Raw genomic sequence first — 18392 nt, forward strand, 5'->3', positions numbered from 1 at the left:
GCAAGTTAAGGATTAACAGTGTTTCTTCCCCGCACAGCTCTGACCAGTGGCAATGTGTAAGTGCACCCCCTGGCAGGTGTGAGCACCGGTACCCCAACCCTCTTGCAAGCTCCGACCAGGGAATGCGAGCGCTGCGGCCACTTTTGGGAGTGCTGTGGCTGCTTCAAGAGTTGGCTGCAGGGGTACCCCCAACCCCCATCAGTGAGATTGGCTGTAGGGGGCATGTGCCCCTCCCTCCCAACTAAGGTGCCAGGGGCACGTGCCCCCCCGCCACCCCGACTAAGGTGGCACCAGTCACCCATGGCTCTGACTTGTCACTAGAGGGATGGTGAGCAGGGTGCTCTGGGTGGGAGGGGAGCTGGGAGTGGTGCATCCTGGGATGCTGGAAGACTGCAGATTGCCCTTTTGATGTCTGTGGAGCAGACTGAAGTTACCCTAACTGAGCTTGGTAGCACAGCCCAGAGTTAACCCTTGCATGGAATGGTAGAATATGAGACGCTCAGCAGGCACTTGGCATGGGTCAGGAGCTTTAGCATGTGGACACTCACATTTTAAGTGCCCTTAAGATGGTTTACCCTGAGCATGTCACTTCACCCTAACGGAGAGGTGAGGTGACCTGTTTGGTGACAGTCCCTCAGGGGCTCAGAGGTTTCCCTTTTCTGTCCCGGTCAGACCTTGACCACGTCCCTTCATCCTTCCAGCTGTGAAACCTTAACGATGCGCCCCCTTTTGCTCTTCGCTAGGCCAGCTCAGGCAGCCGCGGGCAGCGCTCGAGCCGCGTCCGGCGCCCGGCCGGGAGACCAGGGCTGTGCCAGGCACGGGGCACACGCACGTGCCCTCCCGCCTGCGGCTTCATCCCCGTCCCTCAGGTCGGCGTGTGGGGTGGGCAGGGGGGTGGCCCGGTTTAGCCCCGGCCCGGCCCGGCCCGAGGCACCGAGCGCCGTGTCAGCCCGCCGGGGGCGGGGCCGGAGCCGGAGCCGGGGCCGGGCGGCAGGTGCGGCGGGAGCGGAGCGGGGCACTGGCGTCCAGACGCGCGGCGCGGCGCGGCTCGGCTCGGCTCGGCGCTGCGCACGGGGCGGGGGCTGCAGGTGCTCGGCCCTCCCCTCCCCTCCCCGGCCCTGCCCGGCCCTGCCCTGCCCTGCCCTGCCGGCGGCGCGGAGCCGAGAGCCCAGCGCAGCCCGCGGCAGCTCCGGCGCGGCGCGGGCCATGCCGGCGGCCACCGCCTCGGGGCTGGACGTGGCCCGGACCGTCGGGATGCGGGAGGATGCCGGCCGCGCCCCGCGCAACTACACAGGTGGGTGAGCGCGGCTGCGGGGCCCGGGCGGCGCCGGCTCGGAGCGGGGGGCGCTGCCCCTCGGCCAAGCCGCCCTGCCCCGGCTCCCCGCGCCTCGGACACCAACTTTTCCCGTGCCCGGCCCCCGCCCGCGCCTCCCTGCGGGCCCCGGGGGCGACGCGGGTCCGGCGGGGAAGCAGCCGGGCGCGGGCACAGGCCGCTTTGGCCAGGGCGGTTCGTGCCAGAGCCCCGCGGGCACCAACAGGGCGACGAGGCAGCGGCTGGCAAGTGCTGGCCCAGGGCTGGGTGCTGGGGGAGCCGGGCTTGTATTGCCAGGTGCCACCCGCGCGCCCGCTCTCCCAAGAAGTCGGGTTAGGCTCGTGGCTTTGCCTCCTGCGCTTTTCTGCAGTTACAGCAGAGGGTGAGCTGCTGCTGGAGGCAGTGCAGGGGAACAGCCTGCGCCCTGGTGCAGGGGCCCCGAGGGACCCCTCTGGGGAGCGCCCTCTTTGCAAGCAGGTGCTTCCGCTGAGCTGCCCCAGGAAAGCTTTGGGCGCTGACTTGTCAGCGAGACTACTCCCTGGAGGGATTTGCCCAGCCCTTCTGAGCCGTAGCTGCCACCTTGAAGTTTTCATATGCGTGGAGGAGTTTTAGATTATGTGAGCCTCTGCAAGTGCCTTGGCCCTCATGCAGCTGCAATTCCATGGTAATCATTTCATAATAGCCCTTTAGCAGTAGGCTCTTGTAACTGATGGTTGGAAAGGTTCATTTACGTTGGTGTAATTGTACTGAAAAGCTGTCAAGACTCTATTCAGATTAAAGGCTTTGAGAAGGATAAGGTGCTAAATCGACATAATATAGTTGGAAAGAAAAATGCGAGCTGATTGCTTGGGACTTGTAGGACGTGTTCGATACCAAGATGTTTTTGCAGAGCTGTGTTTCCATTTACAATAATGATAGATAATGTTGCCTTTAGAAGAAAAAAAAATACTTCTAAATATTATAGTAGTTTGATTAAAAGCTGAGTGAAAACAACCTTTGCTTTGGCTTACATTAAGTTTACAGGCTAACATATGCTGTGCTACTGTTTCTAATACTGGGCATCAAAGTATACCTGAATATGGTTAACAGTGTACTGAGATACTGGGGAAGTACTGACTAAGGGCCTGCTTTTGCAGCTATTCTGCAGTCAAAAAAAACACCAGTGCAAATTTGCTTTACTTGCTTTACTGTAGCCTTGGTTTTGTTGTTGGAACTGTTTTGATCTATAGAAGTGTTTTGAAGAAACAAAAATAGCAGGAATTCACTCTCGTTTTGAGTCAACACATGCAGGGGAAGCTGACTGCAACAGCTAACCTTACTAAACAGGCCATTCTAGCAATAATGTATTGCACTTTTAAATATTATGTAGTGGAATTAAATTGTGATAAGGGGGGGGTTTAATGTCCACTTGCTTGTATGCATGTATATAAAAGTAGCATGCAGTGATGGTAGAGGTGACTTACAATGATAGACGTATAGGACCCATGTAAAATTGAAATATCATTTTGAAGGGGAAAGGAATAAATCTTCATAGTAATATTGTGTTCAGAGCTCTCTGCTCTTAAAATGAAATAATCTCTTGACAAGTACAGATAGACTGGGCAGAAAATGAAGCTGTCTCATTTTTCTTGAAACAACACTTTAATGGTATCCAATACGTGCATTAGAGTCGGTTTGGCCTTTGGATTCTGTCTCAATGGTCTTAAGTGGGGATGGAAGGTCTGGGCATCCTTCACTGCTCTGTACTCCTGCCTAGGCATGTGTGTTGAAGGTCCTGGTGACCTATCACTCTATGCACCACCCTGATCCTGAAGGATCAACGGTTGCCTACCTACTACATGCATTAAGATCATTTAGCGGTAGTGGGGCTCAGCACTAATGGATCTTACTGGCCCTAAAACATATAAGGTATGTGTAACCCGCCGACCACAATGTAGTGTTTTGATACCTAAGCTAGTATTAAATGAGCTAACTTGTGTACCAGAAGCTGTGCAACTGCAGCAGCATAGAGCTTCAGAGAAAGGGATGAATTACTTGAGCTCTGCCAGTACAAAGTGGAGAAGCTAAGGAGGTGACATCTTTCTCCCAAGTCAGGGACTGGCTTTGGTGCTACTGTCACCATCAGCCAGATGCCAGCCTCTTCCAGAGCAGCAATGCTTGATGCTGGTACTAAGGGTTTCTACTCAAGCCCCAAACTGAAGTCAGTGAGACTACTCAGGATGGGTGTTTGTCTAAGAGTTTGCTGGAGCAGGCCTAAATGTGGATCTGCAGCTTTTCCTCTGATCAATTCCTGTTGTGGCCTGCCACAGCTGTCATGAGGCAGGTACAGTAGGGTCTGTGCCCCAGGAGAATTTACAGACTTGCCTGCTGGGCAGTGGGCACCTATGCAGCAGGTTTCCTTGCATCCTGTATGCAGGCGATATGTAATACAGAGGGCCTTGCTCTGGTATCTATCTGTCTATCTATCTATCATCACATCAATATTTATTTAATAAGATGGCTCTGACTTGGTCTCTAATTGAGCAAGGGGGTTTAGATACGCAACTAAAATTATGATGGGCTAGTTGTTGTCATAGAATTCTTATTGGGCTTAATTTAAGATGTGAACATGTTATTTATGCAGCAATATCTGTAGGAGAGCTGACAAACTGAGTCCCTACAGGCCAACAGTTGTACAGTAGTGTATCTTTTTCCTATTTCATGCTATTGGAGATCATTTTTCATATCACACAGGTGGCATGTCCCCATTGTAAATTTACAGGTCACAAATTATAAGGTAGTAATAGTGATTTATGTTGACAGACTCCCTCAGACATCTCTCTTGCAGTCAATGAAAAGGATATGACATGTCGATTTGCATGAATACATTAATGAGGAAAAGTTAAAAGAAATTCATCTGCATAGCCTTACTCCTTTCAAGTCTCAGGAAATTCTTAGTTGTGAAGTTCAAATATGCAGTTTTTCTCATGCTGCCCCTCCTTCTCCCTCTCCTTCCTCCCCCTCCCTCCCCCGTCCCATGATCCCACCTTGACCTGAAACAGATTTAAACAGGGGGCTTTATGTCCCTTTTCGGACAGAATGTTTGTTAGCAGGCTGAAATCCTCAAAAATGGGCTTCAAACTAGAGCTGTGGAAACTACTCTGCATTATATATTTGGTCATAAGAGAAAATATGTGTTACCAGCAGTGAGTATGGCTGAAAGCCCACAGTAAAGAGACCAAAGTATTGTAGATACTGTTCTGGGGAAGCACAGTGTTACGGCACACACCGGGATGGCAGAGTCTTCAGTAAGGGATCATGGGGTGTGGAAAAGTGCAGCAAAGCACCTTTGAAGCTGAAACAAAGTCTTTCCTTGTCCCCAGCCCTCACTTGTTTAAACAACCGCAGACACAATTACATTTTTCATATCACTCTGTGGTTTTTTGCCACTAGCAAGTTAAAGCTGTTCAGAGAATTTGTTCTTGCCGTTCTGTAGCTGTTTACACAGGGTAGATGCTTGGTGCTCATCTGTCCCGCGCCACTTCCGCTTCCTTGTGGAACCCAAGCTGGCTTGCCCACTGCAGTTTGTCAGGCCTGACAGCTGGAAATCTTATGCAGTTAGCTACCTGGGGTGTAGTAGATCTGATGCATCTCCTGTCACCCCTGTCACAGGAGTGACATGTAGGGTTTGGTCAGCGAGATGGGCCTTGGCTAGAATACAAGCTTTTCTGTTGCCCCTCAGCTCCTAGAAACCTCTTGGAGGATATTGCAGACAGACATGATCTACAGCACCCCGGTCTGCTCTAAATTAAAGAAGGGAACAGGTGAGTGAAGGTTTGGAGGAAGGAAATAGAATGGTAATGTGAAAAGGCCTTTTTTGCCTGATACCCCAGCTTGAAATATCACCCATGAGAACATCATAGCAGTGATTTGACTTTGTCATGGTCCCTCCCACATTTCTTCAGTTCATAGCCCTGATCTGGAATTTATAGCTCTTTCAGGGATCTTCTGTATGAAACCATGTGTAGGTGGGAAGCTGATGTGGTAGCACCCAAAGCACACAGCCGAAAAACTTGCTGATGGCTTTTTCAGACAGTTGGGGAAGCAAGCTTATCAGTGAAGAAACTATGAGATCATCTGACTGAGGCCTTCCAGGTGTTTGAGAAGACCAAGGTAAGCATGTTTTTCTTCAAAGCCAGAAATAACACTGCTCTGCACCAGGATAGTAAAGAGTCTCTTGTCAGTGTTCCTTTGATTCCATAATGCATTTGGATTTGCAGGCTGAGGGAGAAAATGACTCCAGGTTTTTCCATAATTTCAGTGTTAATTGGGCAAAATAACAGCTGGAAATCTTAAGTGGTTGGCTACCTTGGGTGTGGTAGATTGGATGCATCTGTTATTCCTGTCACAGGGATGACATGCAGGGTTTGGTCAGCTACAGCTTGTAAGAACTGAATGGTAGTTTCTTCAGGTTTTTATGTTCAAAATGAAATCTTTAATGATGTAAGACAAAAGAAAGGAAGGTTACAGAATTATCACTAATTGCTATGTGGGGTTTATCTTCTGTTTCACAAAGAGATAACCTCAGCCCTTAAACATTCACACCAAATATTATTGTAGCTTAAAGGGAACAATTTTTGTATGTGCCGTAAACCTAGAACAGGATAATATAAGAGGTAGAAAAGATTTATTAGGCCATTTAGTCCAGTCCCTGCCAATGCAAGATTGTTCCCTACAGTATTCTCCAGTGCTTTGTCCGGTCTAGTTTTAAATTACCCAGGTTAACAGATGAATTATGACTAGACATCTGAATTTCACTGAGGGATTGTACTGCTTGGTTTGGACCTGAAATACTGAGATTTTAAAAAACTAAAATCAACAAGAAAGCCACGTAGCCATTTTTGGCTGGCCAGGGTGTTAAACTATCAAAATGCACTTGGCCCTGCCATTTGCACCATGCCAGAACAAGGAAATCCTCGGAGTTGCATAAGAAGGCCCCACAACAGTTCTGTTTTAGAGTCTAGATTAAATCTAACGGAAATCCTGCACTCCTTACTCAGATAAGGCTGCCTGATTTTGTTTTATGTGAAGGACCAAAGAATTCAGTAGATAAATTATTTAATCAGAACCAGCACACTTACATGGCAGTTTCCACATGAGAGTCTGAATTTTTACTCCTGTATTTTGATAGGCAATTGTGTTGTTCCACAGAACAGCCCTGACTTGCTCAAAGATGAAGAAACTGGCACAGAAATTATTTACAGCCTCACTGGAATCCTGTTTTACTGTGCAAGCTTTTCTATGTTTTTTGAAGACATCATAGACACTGCTAAATGCATAGGTTATGAAGAGTAGGCAAGAATCCTAATCAAGACTCAGTCACGAAATCCACTGGGGCTATGACAGGTTTGGTTACAGGTCAGGTCTACACTGCAAAGTTTTGCTTGCAATAGCAGCTAGGCGTGTGAAAAATAAATTACACCCCTTTATCTGGTGTGACTTCCTTGTCCACTCCTGCTGTGGATGTAGCTTGGCCAGCTCATAATCAAATGAACCAAAATGGGTACATTTATTGAATGGTACTATTAAGCATTTGCAGTGTCTTTCTCCAATTTTAGTAGTATCTGTTGGGATATATGAATTCCTATCACAGGATGCAGTCCTGCTAGGTGCTTTGCATCTACAAACTCCACAAAAATCAAAGGGTTCTCAGCACCTCAGGATCACGTCCAAAACAGCCTGTGTAACCTAGAACCAATTCATTTTCTGTGAATGATGCTGTTCACAATGCTGTATGCTTTGAAATTGTTGTACATGCTTACGCATACATCTTTCTCTCTTTCTCTCTCCCTCTTTTACACATACACATGGATGTTCTCACTTGTCCCCTCCCCCCCATCGGCTGCCACCAAGGAGGAATAGGATCTAGAAACCTGCAGTCTGACCTCAGCAGAGAAAGAATTACACAGTTATAAGACTGCAGAGAAGATTAAGTGTGGCTGTTCGGGTACTTTCTCAGTACATGAGTGATTTCTATCGCCATAATAAATTGCATGTTATTGCTAGCTCTTTAAGACTAGAGTCTAAAAAAATCAATTATTCACTGAATTTCTTGCTGAAAGTTGCAAATGCTGGGTCACAGTTCTTTAGTACACAGTCAGCAACCTGAAACAGAAGGTCAGCTAAAGAAAAGGTTTCAGGCTTTATTGTTTGAAAACAGAAGGAAACATGCACAGGCCAGTATCCGGCACAGGAGCAAAAATGCAAGCATGATTCTACTTTTCTTTGATCTTGGTGGTTTGTTTCACTCCACTCAAAATGGGCTTGTCTGGCCCTAGCAGGGCAGCTGAGAATTTGCCTAGCTTAGTGTGACTGTACAAAATTGTCAAATTGGCTGATATACCAACTGCCATTTACTGGGTCCTCCTGCATAGGGGACCTGTCAGGGCAGGTTGAGACCTGTCGGGGCAGGTTACAGCCTGCCAGCACTCTGTTAACTCTCATCTGGGGACCACAGCCAGGTGGAACAGCACTAGGTTACTATAATTTATCCTAGGGTTAGGGTTGAGAATTATGAGACCATAATAAGCTCCCTGATGGCCTTCCTCAGCCTGGGCAAATGATAGATTTCATTCTTTGGTGGCTGAGTCAAGAAATTGTAAAAATAAATCTTCATTTCTTGTTGACCTGGGGTACCTAATTTTTTTTGTATGTTCACTCCTAAATTTTATTCTTTAAAAAATAAAACAATGTGTTCACATTGGGATAAATTGTTTGAAAATGGCAAAACAGTCTGTTTTAATTTTTTAATTAAATATTTTTACTTTTCATTTTGAACGAGCTGTTTTGCCATTTTCAAACAATTTATCCCGTTTTGGGACCTAAATTATTTGCCTACTTCAACCAGAATTAGTGAGTAATTTTGGTCCCTCTGAAACTGCATATTTCAGTCAATTTCAATCAGTATTTCAGAACTTGAGAGCAAAGTCTGGCAAATTTGCCATGAAAGGGAAAGGCCAGTGGTAGAAGCAGAATCTCAGACAAGGTGGACATCTACTCGGAGCTGTAATGTTAATTACTGGTTGCATGCATTCATAAGCAACAATTAATGAAGCAGACCAGACAGTTATCATGAGCAGATAGTCTAGACCTGCCCATGTGCTGAAGTTGGGGCAGCTACATTGACTCATCAGCTGAGGATCTGACCTGTGATGACTAGGTACAGATGTTAAAAAAGCCAGAGGCAGAATTGATGTAACTTACGTGGTTTTCTGTAAGTGGCATAGTTTAAACTGGTAGCAAACAGAACATGCATTCACCCTTTGGAGGAGGGGAGGGGGGAGGGGACACATGACCAGGTGCTGCCATTTTTAAACCAATCTATGGCGTGTCTGCATGAGACACTAGCTGAGCAGTATCTGAATATTATTGTGCACTAGCTCATCACAGCACAAAAGTGCTAATACGCTACTGCACAGTATTATGTGGCTATTGCAGAGTAGCGTCACATAAGACGTTCACCGGAGCTACTGCGCAGTTACTGCGCATTTATTTAGTACTTGATTATACAAGTACTAAATAAATGCACAGTAACCACTTCACAGTAGTGTCTCATGTAAACATGCCCTTTGTGCACCAAACTTCTGTTACAGATATAGACCAGTTTTGTGTGCCGAACTTCTGGTCTGCTACAGGTATAGACTGGTTTCTGATCACTTATACTGGTAAAAGTGTTACATCTGTACCTTGCCAATAAGTCAAATGCAGACTGAAGGCTGGGAGCCAGTTTGAGCACAGCAGAGAGTTTAAATATGTGGGAGGGAAATTACTTTGGAGGCTACTCTCATTTGGGCTGGCTGTTAGGCTAGAGTCTGTGCTAGGCCACTGCCCTTGCCTTCAGAAGGCTCCTACAATGGAGAAGGCAGGAAAGGAGGCCAAGGACAAGGCGAATGGCTTGCTGGAGACTCTTCCAGAAGGGCAGTTTGGACAGTCTCCGCTTCCTTTATGCTGCTGTACGTAAAGCCCAGGGGGCCAGTTAACCTAGCTTTTAATGTATGTGTTTCTTTTAACAAAGAAATGTTTTTACAAATAAATTACAGCGAATAATAGATTCTATTCTGGGTTTGGGACAAGGCCCTCTTTACTTCTCCATTAGTCAGCTGTTGAAGGCAGCATTTAAATTCCACTTCCTATATTGCAAATAAATGAACCATTGAAACCAACGATAAAAATGGGAAACATCCTGATATTGTTATAGAAACATATTTTTATTCATTTCTCCATCATGTGTGCTCAGATAACTATCTTCTGTTCTTCATGCTCTCCCCCAGGGCTGCTGCATACCTTAATTCCTTAGCCTCTCATACATGGTTAGCTCATAATTTCCCCTTGCTTCATACCCATGGCTTAAAGAGGATTAGCAGGCACATCAATTACAATTATGTATATAAACATGTATATCTATCAAGAATTTTATGGATTATATTCTGTCTGTTTTACAAATAAACTACTTTCCATTCCTATCCAGCTATTTTTCAAAGTTTATGTATCTGTGCCATTGTTTTAGGCTAGCATTGTGTGATATAATGAAATATATGTGAATTAATTAATATATCAGGTGTTTTGAAATGGTGCCAATCTTGTGAAGGGATAGCACCGTTTTCTGATCAGATATGTGATGGCCCCAACACCTGTGAGTATTTAGCTGATGATCTGAACAAGCTATGCTTGGTTTGAAACCTTAGATAATTTATGCTGACTGTCTCCATCTGTGAGGAAAGAAAGAGAAATCCGAATCTTCCTCTAGTTTTTGGATGTAGTGACATATAGAACTATCAAAAGAAACAAATTATTTTTATCATCACATTTCTTAAATTTTTTAAACTTCTAGGCTAGGGACAGACATTCAAAAAGCATAAGTCTGAATTGATTCAATCTTTGCAGCTTAGTCTAAGCTTCAGAGACTGAACTGATTTGCAAGTGGGTAGACATTCATTTTTAATTCCGGAAATGCAGGCACATGCCTGCAGTGGTTCAGGCCAGAAGCCTGGGGGTGCTAGAGCAGCCCTGGCTTCCCTTCCACAGTGCAGCTGAGCTGAGGGTTTGGGGGTGGGGGGAAGGCTGGCCAGGCCCTGGTAGGCCTGAGTATGACGGGGAGGGGGTTAAACCCCAACCTTAAGCTGCAGGGTTTGGAGGGTAGGGGAAGAGGGAACTTGGCCAGAAGGGGGCATGGCTAGACCCCATAGCGGAGGAGGAGGGGAGAGCTCTGCCTGCCACAGCAGCTCTCTGACAGCTGGGAGCAATCTGGGTACACAGCTCCACTGCCTGGCCCCGGAAGGGGACTCTTCCTCCTCCACCCCCACCCCTTCCTTGCCCCTATAACCTTAACAGGGCCATGCCAGGATGGCTGTGGTCCATGCCAGTGGGACAGGGAAGGGAGGTGAGGGAATAAACCCCATCCTGGGCGCCATGACAGAGGCTGCTTTCCCTAACCCCCGCTCTGCTCCAGGGGTGGGGGCGTGTCCAGATGCCATCCTGGCATGGCACAGTTAAGGCAAAGGGGGCAGGGAGGGGGTTAATTCCTCCCTGTCCCTTGTGCTCCTGGGGCCACAGCTGGGGTCTGCCAGCCCTGGCCACCCCTTCCACCTCTGTTGCTTGCTTGCTTGCCCACAGACAGGCAGACCCTGGGCTGTGTGGGGTGGGAAGGAGGAAAGAATTAACCCCTTCCCTGCTCACTTTGCCTTAATGGGGTCATGCTGGGACATGTCTAGCTACATCCCTGCCCCTTTTTGGGTTAGAGAGCAGGTGGGTGGGGCCAGCCCTGCTCTCTGGAGTAGAGAGCACAGCCCAGCCCAGGGCTGCAGAGCGTTCTGGAATTCTGGAGGACTCTGGTTTAACTTAAACCAGGAGACGGTCTGGGACAGAAGTTCCATCAATTGGTTTGACCCAAATCAGTTAAATCTGATACTATATTCAACCAGGTTTATCTTAAACCAGTTATGGCCATTTTGCAACTGGTTTATGTGCACTGAACTTATATTCTGTTACAGGTTTAAACCAGTTTCTGATTACTTAAACTGGCTTATGTGTGATTTCTGTCCGTAGCCCTAGAGTATGTCTCTAAAGGAAGAGTAATAATGATGAAACATTTATTTGTTAAGGCATTTTGAATGATGGCTAAATGAAGGTAAAAATTGTGGGTTTGTCTTTGCACACTGTTTATAGTAACACTGGAAATGTTTTCTGGTTCTGCTGAATTTCACAAAATTAATAAAGATCCTGTAGATGGGTGGCAATAAGAATCTGTTCCTGCTATTGGTTCTGTGTACACGAATCCGTAAGCCCTTGGGAACCCCTGCCTTGCTGTCATCTTACCTTTTAATTGTCCTCTGTCCAGCTTCTCTATAAATTTCTTCCATGATCAAGTGTTAATAAATCTCCATGACAGAGCTATGTGAAAAATTCTTACCACTGAATTCAAGGAAGGGGAATGGGGAAGAAGGTCATATTTCCGCCTGTTTTGAAGAACAAAGGCTAAACTGTTTTGTTGTACCTCTCGACACTTTCAAGTTTCCTTATAAGCAAAAAGTGAAAACTGAGTATTTTTCTGGGAACCATTTCTACCCACCTGCCCTTGTCTTGGTTCATTGCTAGTACTGTATTTTTATTAAAGCTGGCAAGTTGAATGACTGTTTGAGATTTGAAATTTGTTGTCATTCCATATTGAAACAAAAACAAAACCTTTCAATTGTGGGGGCTGTTGAGGAAAGAGAAGTGTGTTGTAATGTCCATTTAAATTTCTCTGGAAATTACCAAAGTCCACCCCAAGAAACTTCTGTCAAAAATGTCATCAAAGTTAATTTGGGTTGGAAAAATGTTTTGGCAATTTTCATTGCAAAATATTTGGTCAAAAAATGTTTTCACTGGCTGTAACTGTTTACTCTGTCAGGTGGGGTAAACTGTTGTAGGAAGGTCTTGTCAATCCACAGTATACATGCTTCTCTCTTTGGTGTCTTCCATTAGTAGCTACTCATCTTTACTTTGAGTACTTCCCTTCACAAAATGTTTGTCATTTTTGGGGCAGGGGCTTCCTTTGTGCTTGTTGCTGGTAAAGCAACATGCAAGTAGTTGAAACTTAATAAATAATACAAGAAATATTCAGTTTGGTGTTCATAGCCTTCTCTTTTGTAAATAAGATAATGTTATTTAAAGATTTTGGCCTTGTGAAGGGCTAATATTCAGGCTTTGGTTTCTGTGGGCATGTCCAGATGAATACACATGTGCAGTTTGCAGTGTCTCAATTTAACACTGGGGGATTCTGATGTAAAAAAAAAACCAAAAACCCACCAGAAAAAAATGTGGCATGGTGCACATGGCAGCAGTGTGTGCTGCCAGAAATGGAGCCAAGGGACAGACATGACACACAAACTGGCTTAAGTGATCAGAAACGGGTTTAACCTTTAACATAATAGACATTTAGTGCACATAAACGAGTTTCAAAATGGCCAAAACTGGTTTGAGAGGAACCTGGTTGAATGTAGTATTTTAGAACAACTGATTTTAGAAGAACTCAAACCAATTTATGCATCGTCTGTCCCAGACCCCTTTCTGATTTAAGTTAAACCAGACTCTCCCAGCATCCCAGTATGCTCTCTGGACTGGAGACTCTGCTCCCCAGCTGGAGCAGGGACAGGCAGGGGCGGGGGTCTGGCCAGAGAGGGGTTTCATTCCAGCTTCCCTGTCCCAGGGTCTGCCGGGGGCTTCCCCTTCGCTGCTGCAGCAGCAGGGCAGTGTGGCCCCTGATGCAGAGGGGGCAGGGAGGGGGAATTATTTTCCCCTCTTCTCCCCTCGCCTCCAGCTGTTTTTCTCCCTTCGCCTCCAGCTGTAGCTCTTGCTGCACCACGCAGTGCCACTTGGGGCTGGGGCTGCACCGCACCACACAGCACTGCTTGGGTCTGGGGGAGCTTCTTCAGTACAGTGGCTTAAGCCTAGCTTAGGTTGAAGTCACCGGGCTGAAGAAGCTTGTCTAGCTCGGAGCGGCACTGTGCAGTGCGGCACAAGCTGCAGTTGGAGGTGAGGGGAGAAAAACAGCCTTGTTGGGCCAAGCCAGCTTTCCCTTGCCTGCAGTGGTTACTCCCCTTCCCATTCCTGCTGCTCTGGGGGGCAGTGGGGACTGGGGAGCTTCATCCCAGTGGTTTCTGCCCCGCATGTCGATCTCTGGCTGCAGCCTTCCACTGGGGCGCCTTCTGAAGCCTTCCACTGAAGGCTTCCACCCAGATGCCTTCTGCCTTCCAAGGCATGCTGGAGCTTCACGCGTGGGGCATAAGATTCCCATCTCCTCACCAAGAGCAGCATGGTGCATCCATGGCAGCAGCAGCTGGGGACAGAACAGCCTTCTGCCTGGGCCACTCCACAGCTGCTTGTTAGGCTGCAGCCCTGGGTGCTGCACAGGTCAGGGGATGTGGCGGTGGTAGCTGCCAGGCTCAGGGCCCGCCAGCGCCTCCAAGCTAGCTGGGGAAGCCCGATCTCCAGCCAGCCCTACCTGGCATGGTCAGATGCTGGCCAGCAGGGGCCCTTGGGGGGAGAGGGGAGCAGGGACAGGAGTTATTCCCTTTCCCTCCGGTGTCCAGCAGAGGGGACAGGAGGGGGTTTATTCCGCTGCTTGGCAGCCACAGTGGTTGGAGCAGGCAGACCTGGCTGCGGTCCCCCAGGGGCATTGTGAGTAGAGGAGAGAATAACTCCCGTCCTTGCCGCCTCTGTCATGAGCCAGGCTGGCCTGCCACTACAGCAGCAAAGGGGGAGTCCCCAGAAGACCCAGCTTGGGTCCCTGCTGGTGGGACAGGGAATGGGGAATTAAACCCCTCTCTGGCCAGTTCAGCTCGGACAGGCCATGACCTCCCCACAAGCTGAGGGCACAGTCTAGCATCCCAGGTTCCTGGCCTGAGCAACAGCAGGCATATGCCCACGTCTGTGCTGTTACAAACCGGTTCAACCTAGTCAGGTTAGACTAACCTGTGAAGGTTGAATCAGTTCAGGCTCAGGCTTTTTGAATGTCTGTCCCTAGCCCTAGAGCCATGCTGTGGCTGCCATCCAGGCTCCATGCAGCTGAATCAGCGCTGATGCTGCCCCGCGAGCCCCCAGGACCACAAGGTAAGGCTGCTGGGGCCAGCACAGGTGGGGCATACCCTGGGGCATAAAGCAGCAGTACAGTTATGTGCCTCTGCTGTTTGTGCTGCGGCAAATGCATGCCCTAGTATGCAGGGATGTGCCTTATATGGGAGCAATGAAAGGTTCAACACAGACAGAATAATCATAATCATTTTATCCCCATTGAGAGTTGGTCTGTAATTCAACAAGATGTTAAAAAATTAAACCAGAGGCTAAAACCTGAATTTTCATAAAGCAGTTGCAAATGTACTCTATATATACATAGCATATGCTGATATTCTGGCAACTCTTGTTATTCTGAGATAATATATTACTTTTATTATGGATTAGGTTAAAGGTTAACATTTCTGGTCATCGTTGTTTCCATTAGAAAGTATGGCTTCTGCTTAGTGAGTCCCACATATCGTTTTGCACTGCTGTCTGCAGAAATGCCATGGTTGACTGCACATGTTTAACGAATGAGAGGTTATATTCATGAGCATGGGGGGAAAATAATGATGGAAGTTAAAACTATTCAAGGTATAAAACTACAGACTTCACCAGCTTGATGTCTAGTGAATGAAATCTCCACCAGAAAAGGTATTTCTAGGCCTTGCAAAACCTGGCTGGTAACTGGGGGGAAAAAAAGGAACCTGCAGCACTGCTGCCTTTACTCTTACAGTGGGGAAGGCAGGTATCTGGAGCAGCTGTTGATGAAAGGATGCTATGCAGAATACAGGAGAGGGGAGGATTCTTCAGCAATGTTTGGTTATCTTGTATGGTCTGGTCTGTTCATCCAGATCCCTGTAATTCATTCAAGATAAAACAGAGAATAATGATCCAGGGACTAAGGAAGTTGACCAAGCAGAAATTTTTTTTTCCTTTTTTTCCTCTCCCTGTATTAATATTCCTGCATAAGGAAGAAAGTTTTAGAGAAGAGTTGTGTACATGTACTGCAGATTTGAGATCCATGCTGGATTTGGTGGTTTTCAATCACAGCAGACTCGCTGATTGTGTTTCCACTGATTGTGCTTCCACAATAGTTTGGTTTTGTCCTTTTATAAAGAGAGAGGCCATTTAGTAAAATCAGATTAAGATCTAGCTTTGTATTTGAACCTTTCTAGATACCACAATTGTTTAGACGGGTTGGGTTCAGGCATATGTCTGGCGATATGTGGTATTTATAAGTAATCAATACTGTTTTCCTTTTTGTAAATGTTGATAATGCTGTTTGTTATAGAAAACCCATTCCTAATTGGGCTTTTAAAATAGTACCCTCAGTGCTTGATCCTGCATTGCACAGTAAGGACTTCAAGACTGGGGAGGCTACTGACCCAGTGATGGATACTGATTCTGTGCTAGTTTTGTATTGTGAGATGATACATACATATGTTTGGCCATTGTGCACATTTTACAGTGTCTTAAGTGCAAATGAAGATGAAAGGACTGGGAATGTTTCTAGTTTCAAATACACTTGTAATATAATCCTCTTTAGACTGTTTATTCTAGAAACTAAAATGCAAGCTATACACTTGATAGTGCATGTAATTTATTTCTTACATTATCTCCTTTATAATGTATTGGAGAGATCAGAAGTCAATAACATGATTAAATGTTGCCCAGCGGCCGAGGGGATAAGAAAATCACAGCTAGTGCAGCAATAATAGATCCAGTCACTAAAGTCACAAAAACAACAGTTGACACCACTTTCACAAGTGACTTTATTTGAAAAAGATTTTGCTTAAAGGTATAGTTTTAGTGAATTCCTCAGCTGCTATTTTTAACTGGGGAATAACATTGCAGATGTAAGTAGATGAATGCTTCTAGGTTGCTTTGGTTTTAATGCATCTTCATAGATTCATAGGTGTAGGGTTGGAAGGGACCTAAGTAGATCTTCAAGTCTGACCCCAGCCCTGGGCAGGTGAGACTACTGGGCTCTCATGACCCCAGCTAGGTAATTGTCATGCCTCCTCTTCAAGACCCCCAAGGTAGGAGCCAGCACCACTTCCCTTGGAAGTTGGTTCCAGATCATAGCTGCCCTGACTATGAAGTAGTGCCTTCTAATGTCCAGCCTGAACCTACTCTCAAACAACTTTTCGATGCCTATTAACTGTATCGTTATCGTCCCGTATCAACTTTCTTGAGGTGCCCTAATTTTTCAATATTGCTAGTAAATATGATAATGAAATGCAGGAAACCTCTGATTACCAGAGATCTCTTCAAATATCTCGTATTTCTTTTCATTATTATTTCTCAGTTCTACTTATTAATAGAAAAGTATTCAATATTACCTTCCTGTTGAAATCTACAGACAAGGATACTCTCTGATGCAAACTGGAAAAAAATCAGCCATGGAATACAGTAGAGTGACTAGAACAAATCATTCTTTTAAAAAAGAAATAAAGAAATAAGAATCATCTCTCTTAGATCTTCCATTTCCTCAGACTCAAAGTAGGGGTATCACACATGTTGCCACCCAACACTTTACCATGCATCATTTGGATTTCATGTGGACTAATACAGCATTCAGGCTATGCAGAAAGAAATACTTCAGAAAATAGCTAAAACGGTCATTAGTGCTTAGTCCTGATGCTCACTGGGATCACTGTATTGAACAACCCAATGCTAGGAACAGCTGTTGTATTTGACCCTGGATAAGCTGTTTCTGTGTTTGTCCTGGGAGAAAAATATCACCCTTCTAATCAAGGTTTAGTGAGTGGCTGAATGCACTGCTGTTTTTCTGGTATTGATTCAATGATGCAATCCCAGGACAAACTGTTACTATCTCTTATCCAGGAAACTTTTTTAGGATTTATCCTGAGACAATGGACATGGACATTTCTACAACTGCGCTTTGTCCTAGGTAAAATGGTTTATCCCAGGATGAATATGATGTTTGTTTGCAGCTCAAACGTTAATAGAAAGATACTGGTATTGTTTAGAAAAGGTTAGATATTTCCAACAGAGATTAATCATTTAGGTTAAGTACAGACAGTCATAAAGCCCCAGGCTGAACGGATTCAATCTTTGCCGGTTTCTCTAAACTGCATAGATTGAACTGATAGGCAAGAATACTCATATTCGCTTTTGAAACCAGAAAGGCAGCCAGACCCCTGCAGTGGCCAATACTGGTAGCTGGGGAGTGATAGATCATACCTCCCAGCCTGCTGGCTACTGCCAAAGGCTCCCAAATGCAGCCGAGGAAGGCTTATCCTTGACTGGCTGCTCAGCACCCGCCCCCCAAACCCTTGTGCTCCCACCTCAGGCGGGAACAGTCCCTCCAGCTGGGGCCCAGCCAGATTCCCCAGCCTCAAAGGGGAGGCTCCACTGCTGGAAGGGTCCCCCAAGCCCTGTTCCTGGTGCAGACAGGGGATGTTCCACTTGTTACCAGACTTAATATTAGATTTTAGGGTGGAAGGGAACCCCCGCCTGCCTGGCCCAACACCAGACCCGCAGCTGGGTGCTGCCCGGTGCGGTGTGGTGTGGTGTGGGGGAGAGAAGCCCACAGTGGAGGGTTGACTCTACCCACCTGGAGCTGGAAGCCAGGAGCTGGGCTGGAGTACCCCAGCCACCCCCCACTCCTCTGGCTCAGTGCTGGACCCCCAGCCAGTTGTAGCCCAGTGTGAGGGGAGGAGGGGAACCCCACAGTGGGGGGCTTGACTTCCCATGCCCAGAGCCAGGTTGGCTGAGAAGGAGGCATGGCTGGGGCCTCCAGGTTCCCGGCTCTGGGCAGGCAGAGTCAAGTCCCTGCTACAGAATTCCTCGTCCTCCCACTTGCCAGGTAGCACCCAGCATGGGGCCCAGTGCCCAGGGTAGGGGGGTTCTCCCCCACCTCCTCAGTCAGGGAGGGGGCTGAGGGGTGGGGCAGACCCTTCTCCGCTGGAACAGACAGTACAGCCCAGGGCTGCAAAGCATCCTGGGATGCTGCAGGACTGTGAGTTAACTTGACCTGGGA

General features: G+C 46.8%; 1 protein-coding gene across 4 annotated transcripts in view; it reads left to right on the plus strand.

The window, feature by feature from the left end:
- The first annotated feature begins 1140 nt into the window (after positions 1-1140).
- Positions 1141-18392, plus strand: part of SUSD3 (sushi domain containing 3) — a 67576-nt gene continuing 50324 nt past the window's right edge. The window contains exon 1 of one of the 4 annotated variants that reach the window (XM_059715471.1): positions 1141-1294. In XM_059715471.1, coding sequence (XP_059571454.1) covers positions 1207-1294 — 88 coding nt within the window. In that variant the 5' untranslated portion in view covers positions 1141-1206. Of the gene's footprint in view, positions 1295-1942; positions 1977-18392 lie in introns of those variants that run through there. The other 3 variants (XM_059715473.1, XM_059715470.1, XM_019495474.2) reach the window with 3 other exon arrangements.

This window comes from Alligator mississippiensis, chromosome 12 (assembly GCF_030867095.1).
Source record: "Alligator mississippiensis isolate rAllMis1 chromosome 12, rAllMis1, whole genome shotgun sequence".
Taxonomy (NCBI): Eukaryota; Metazoa; Chordata; order Crocodylia; family Alligatoridae; genus Alligator; species Alligator mississippiensis.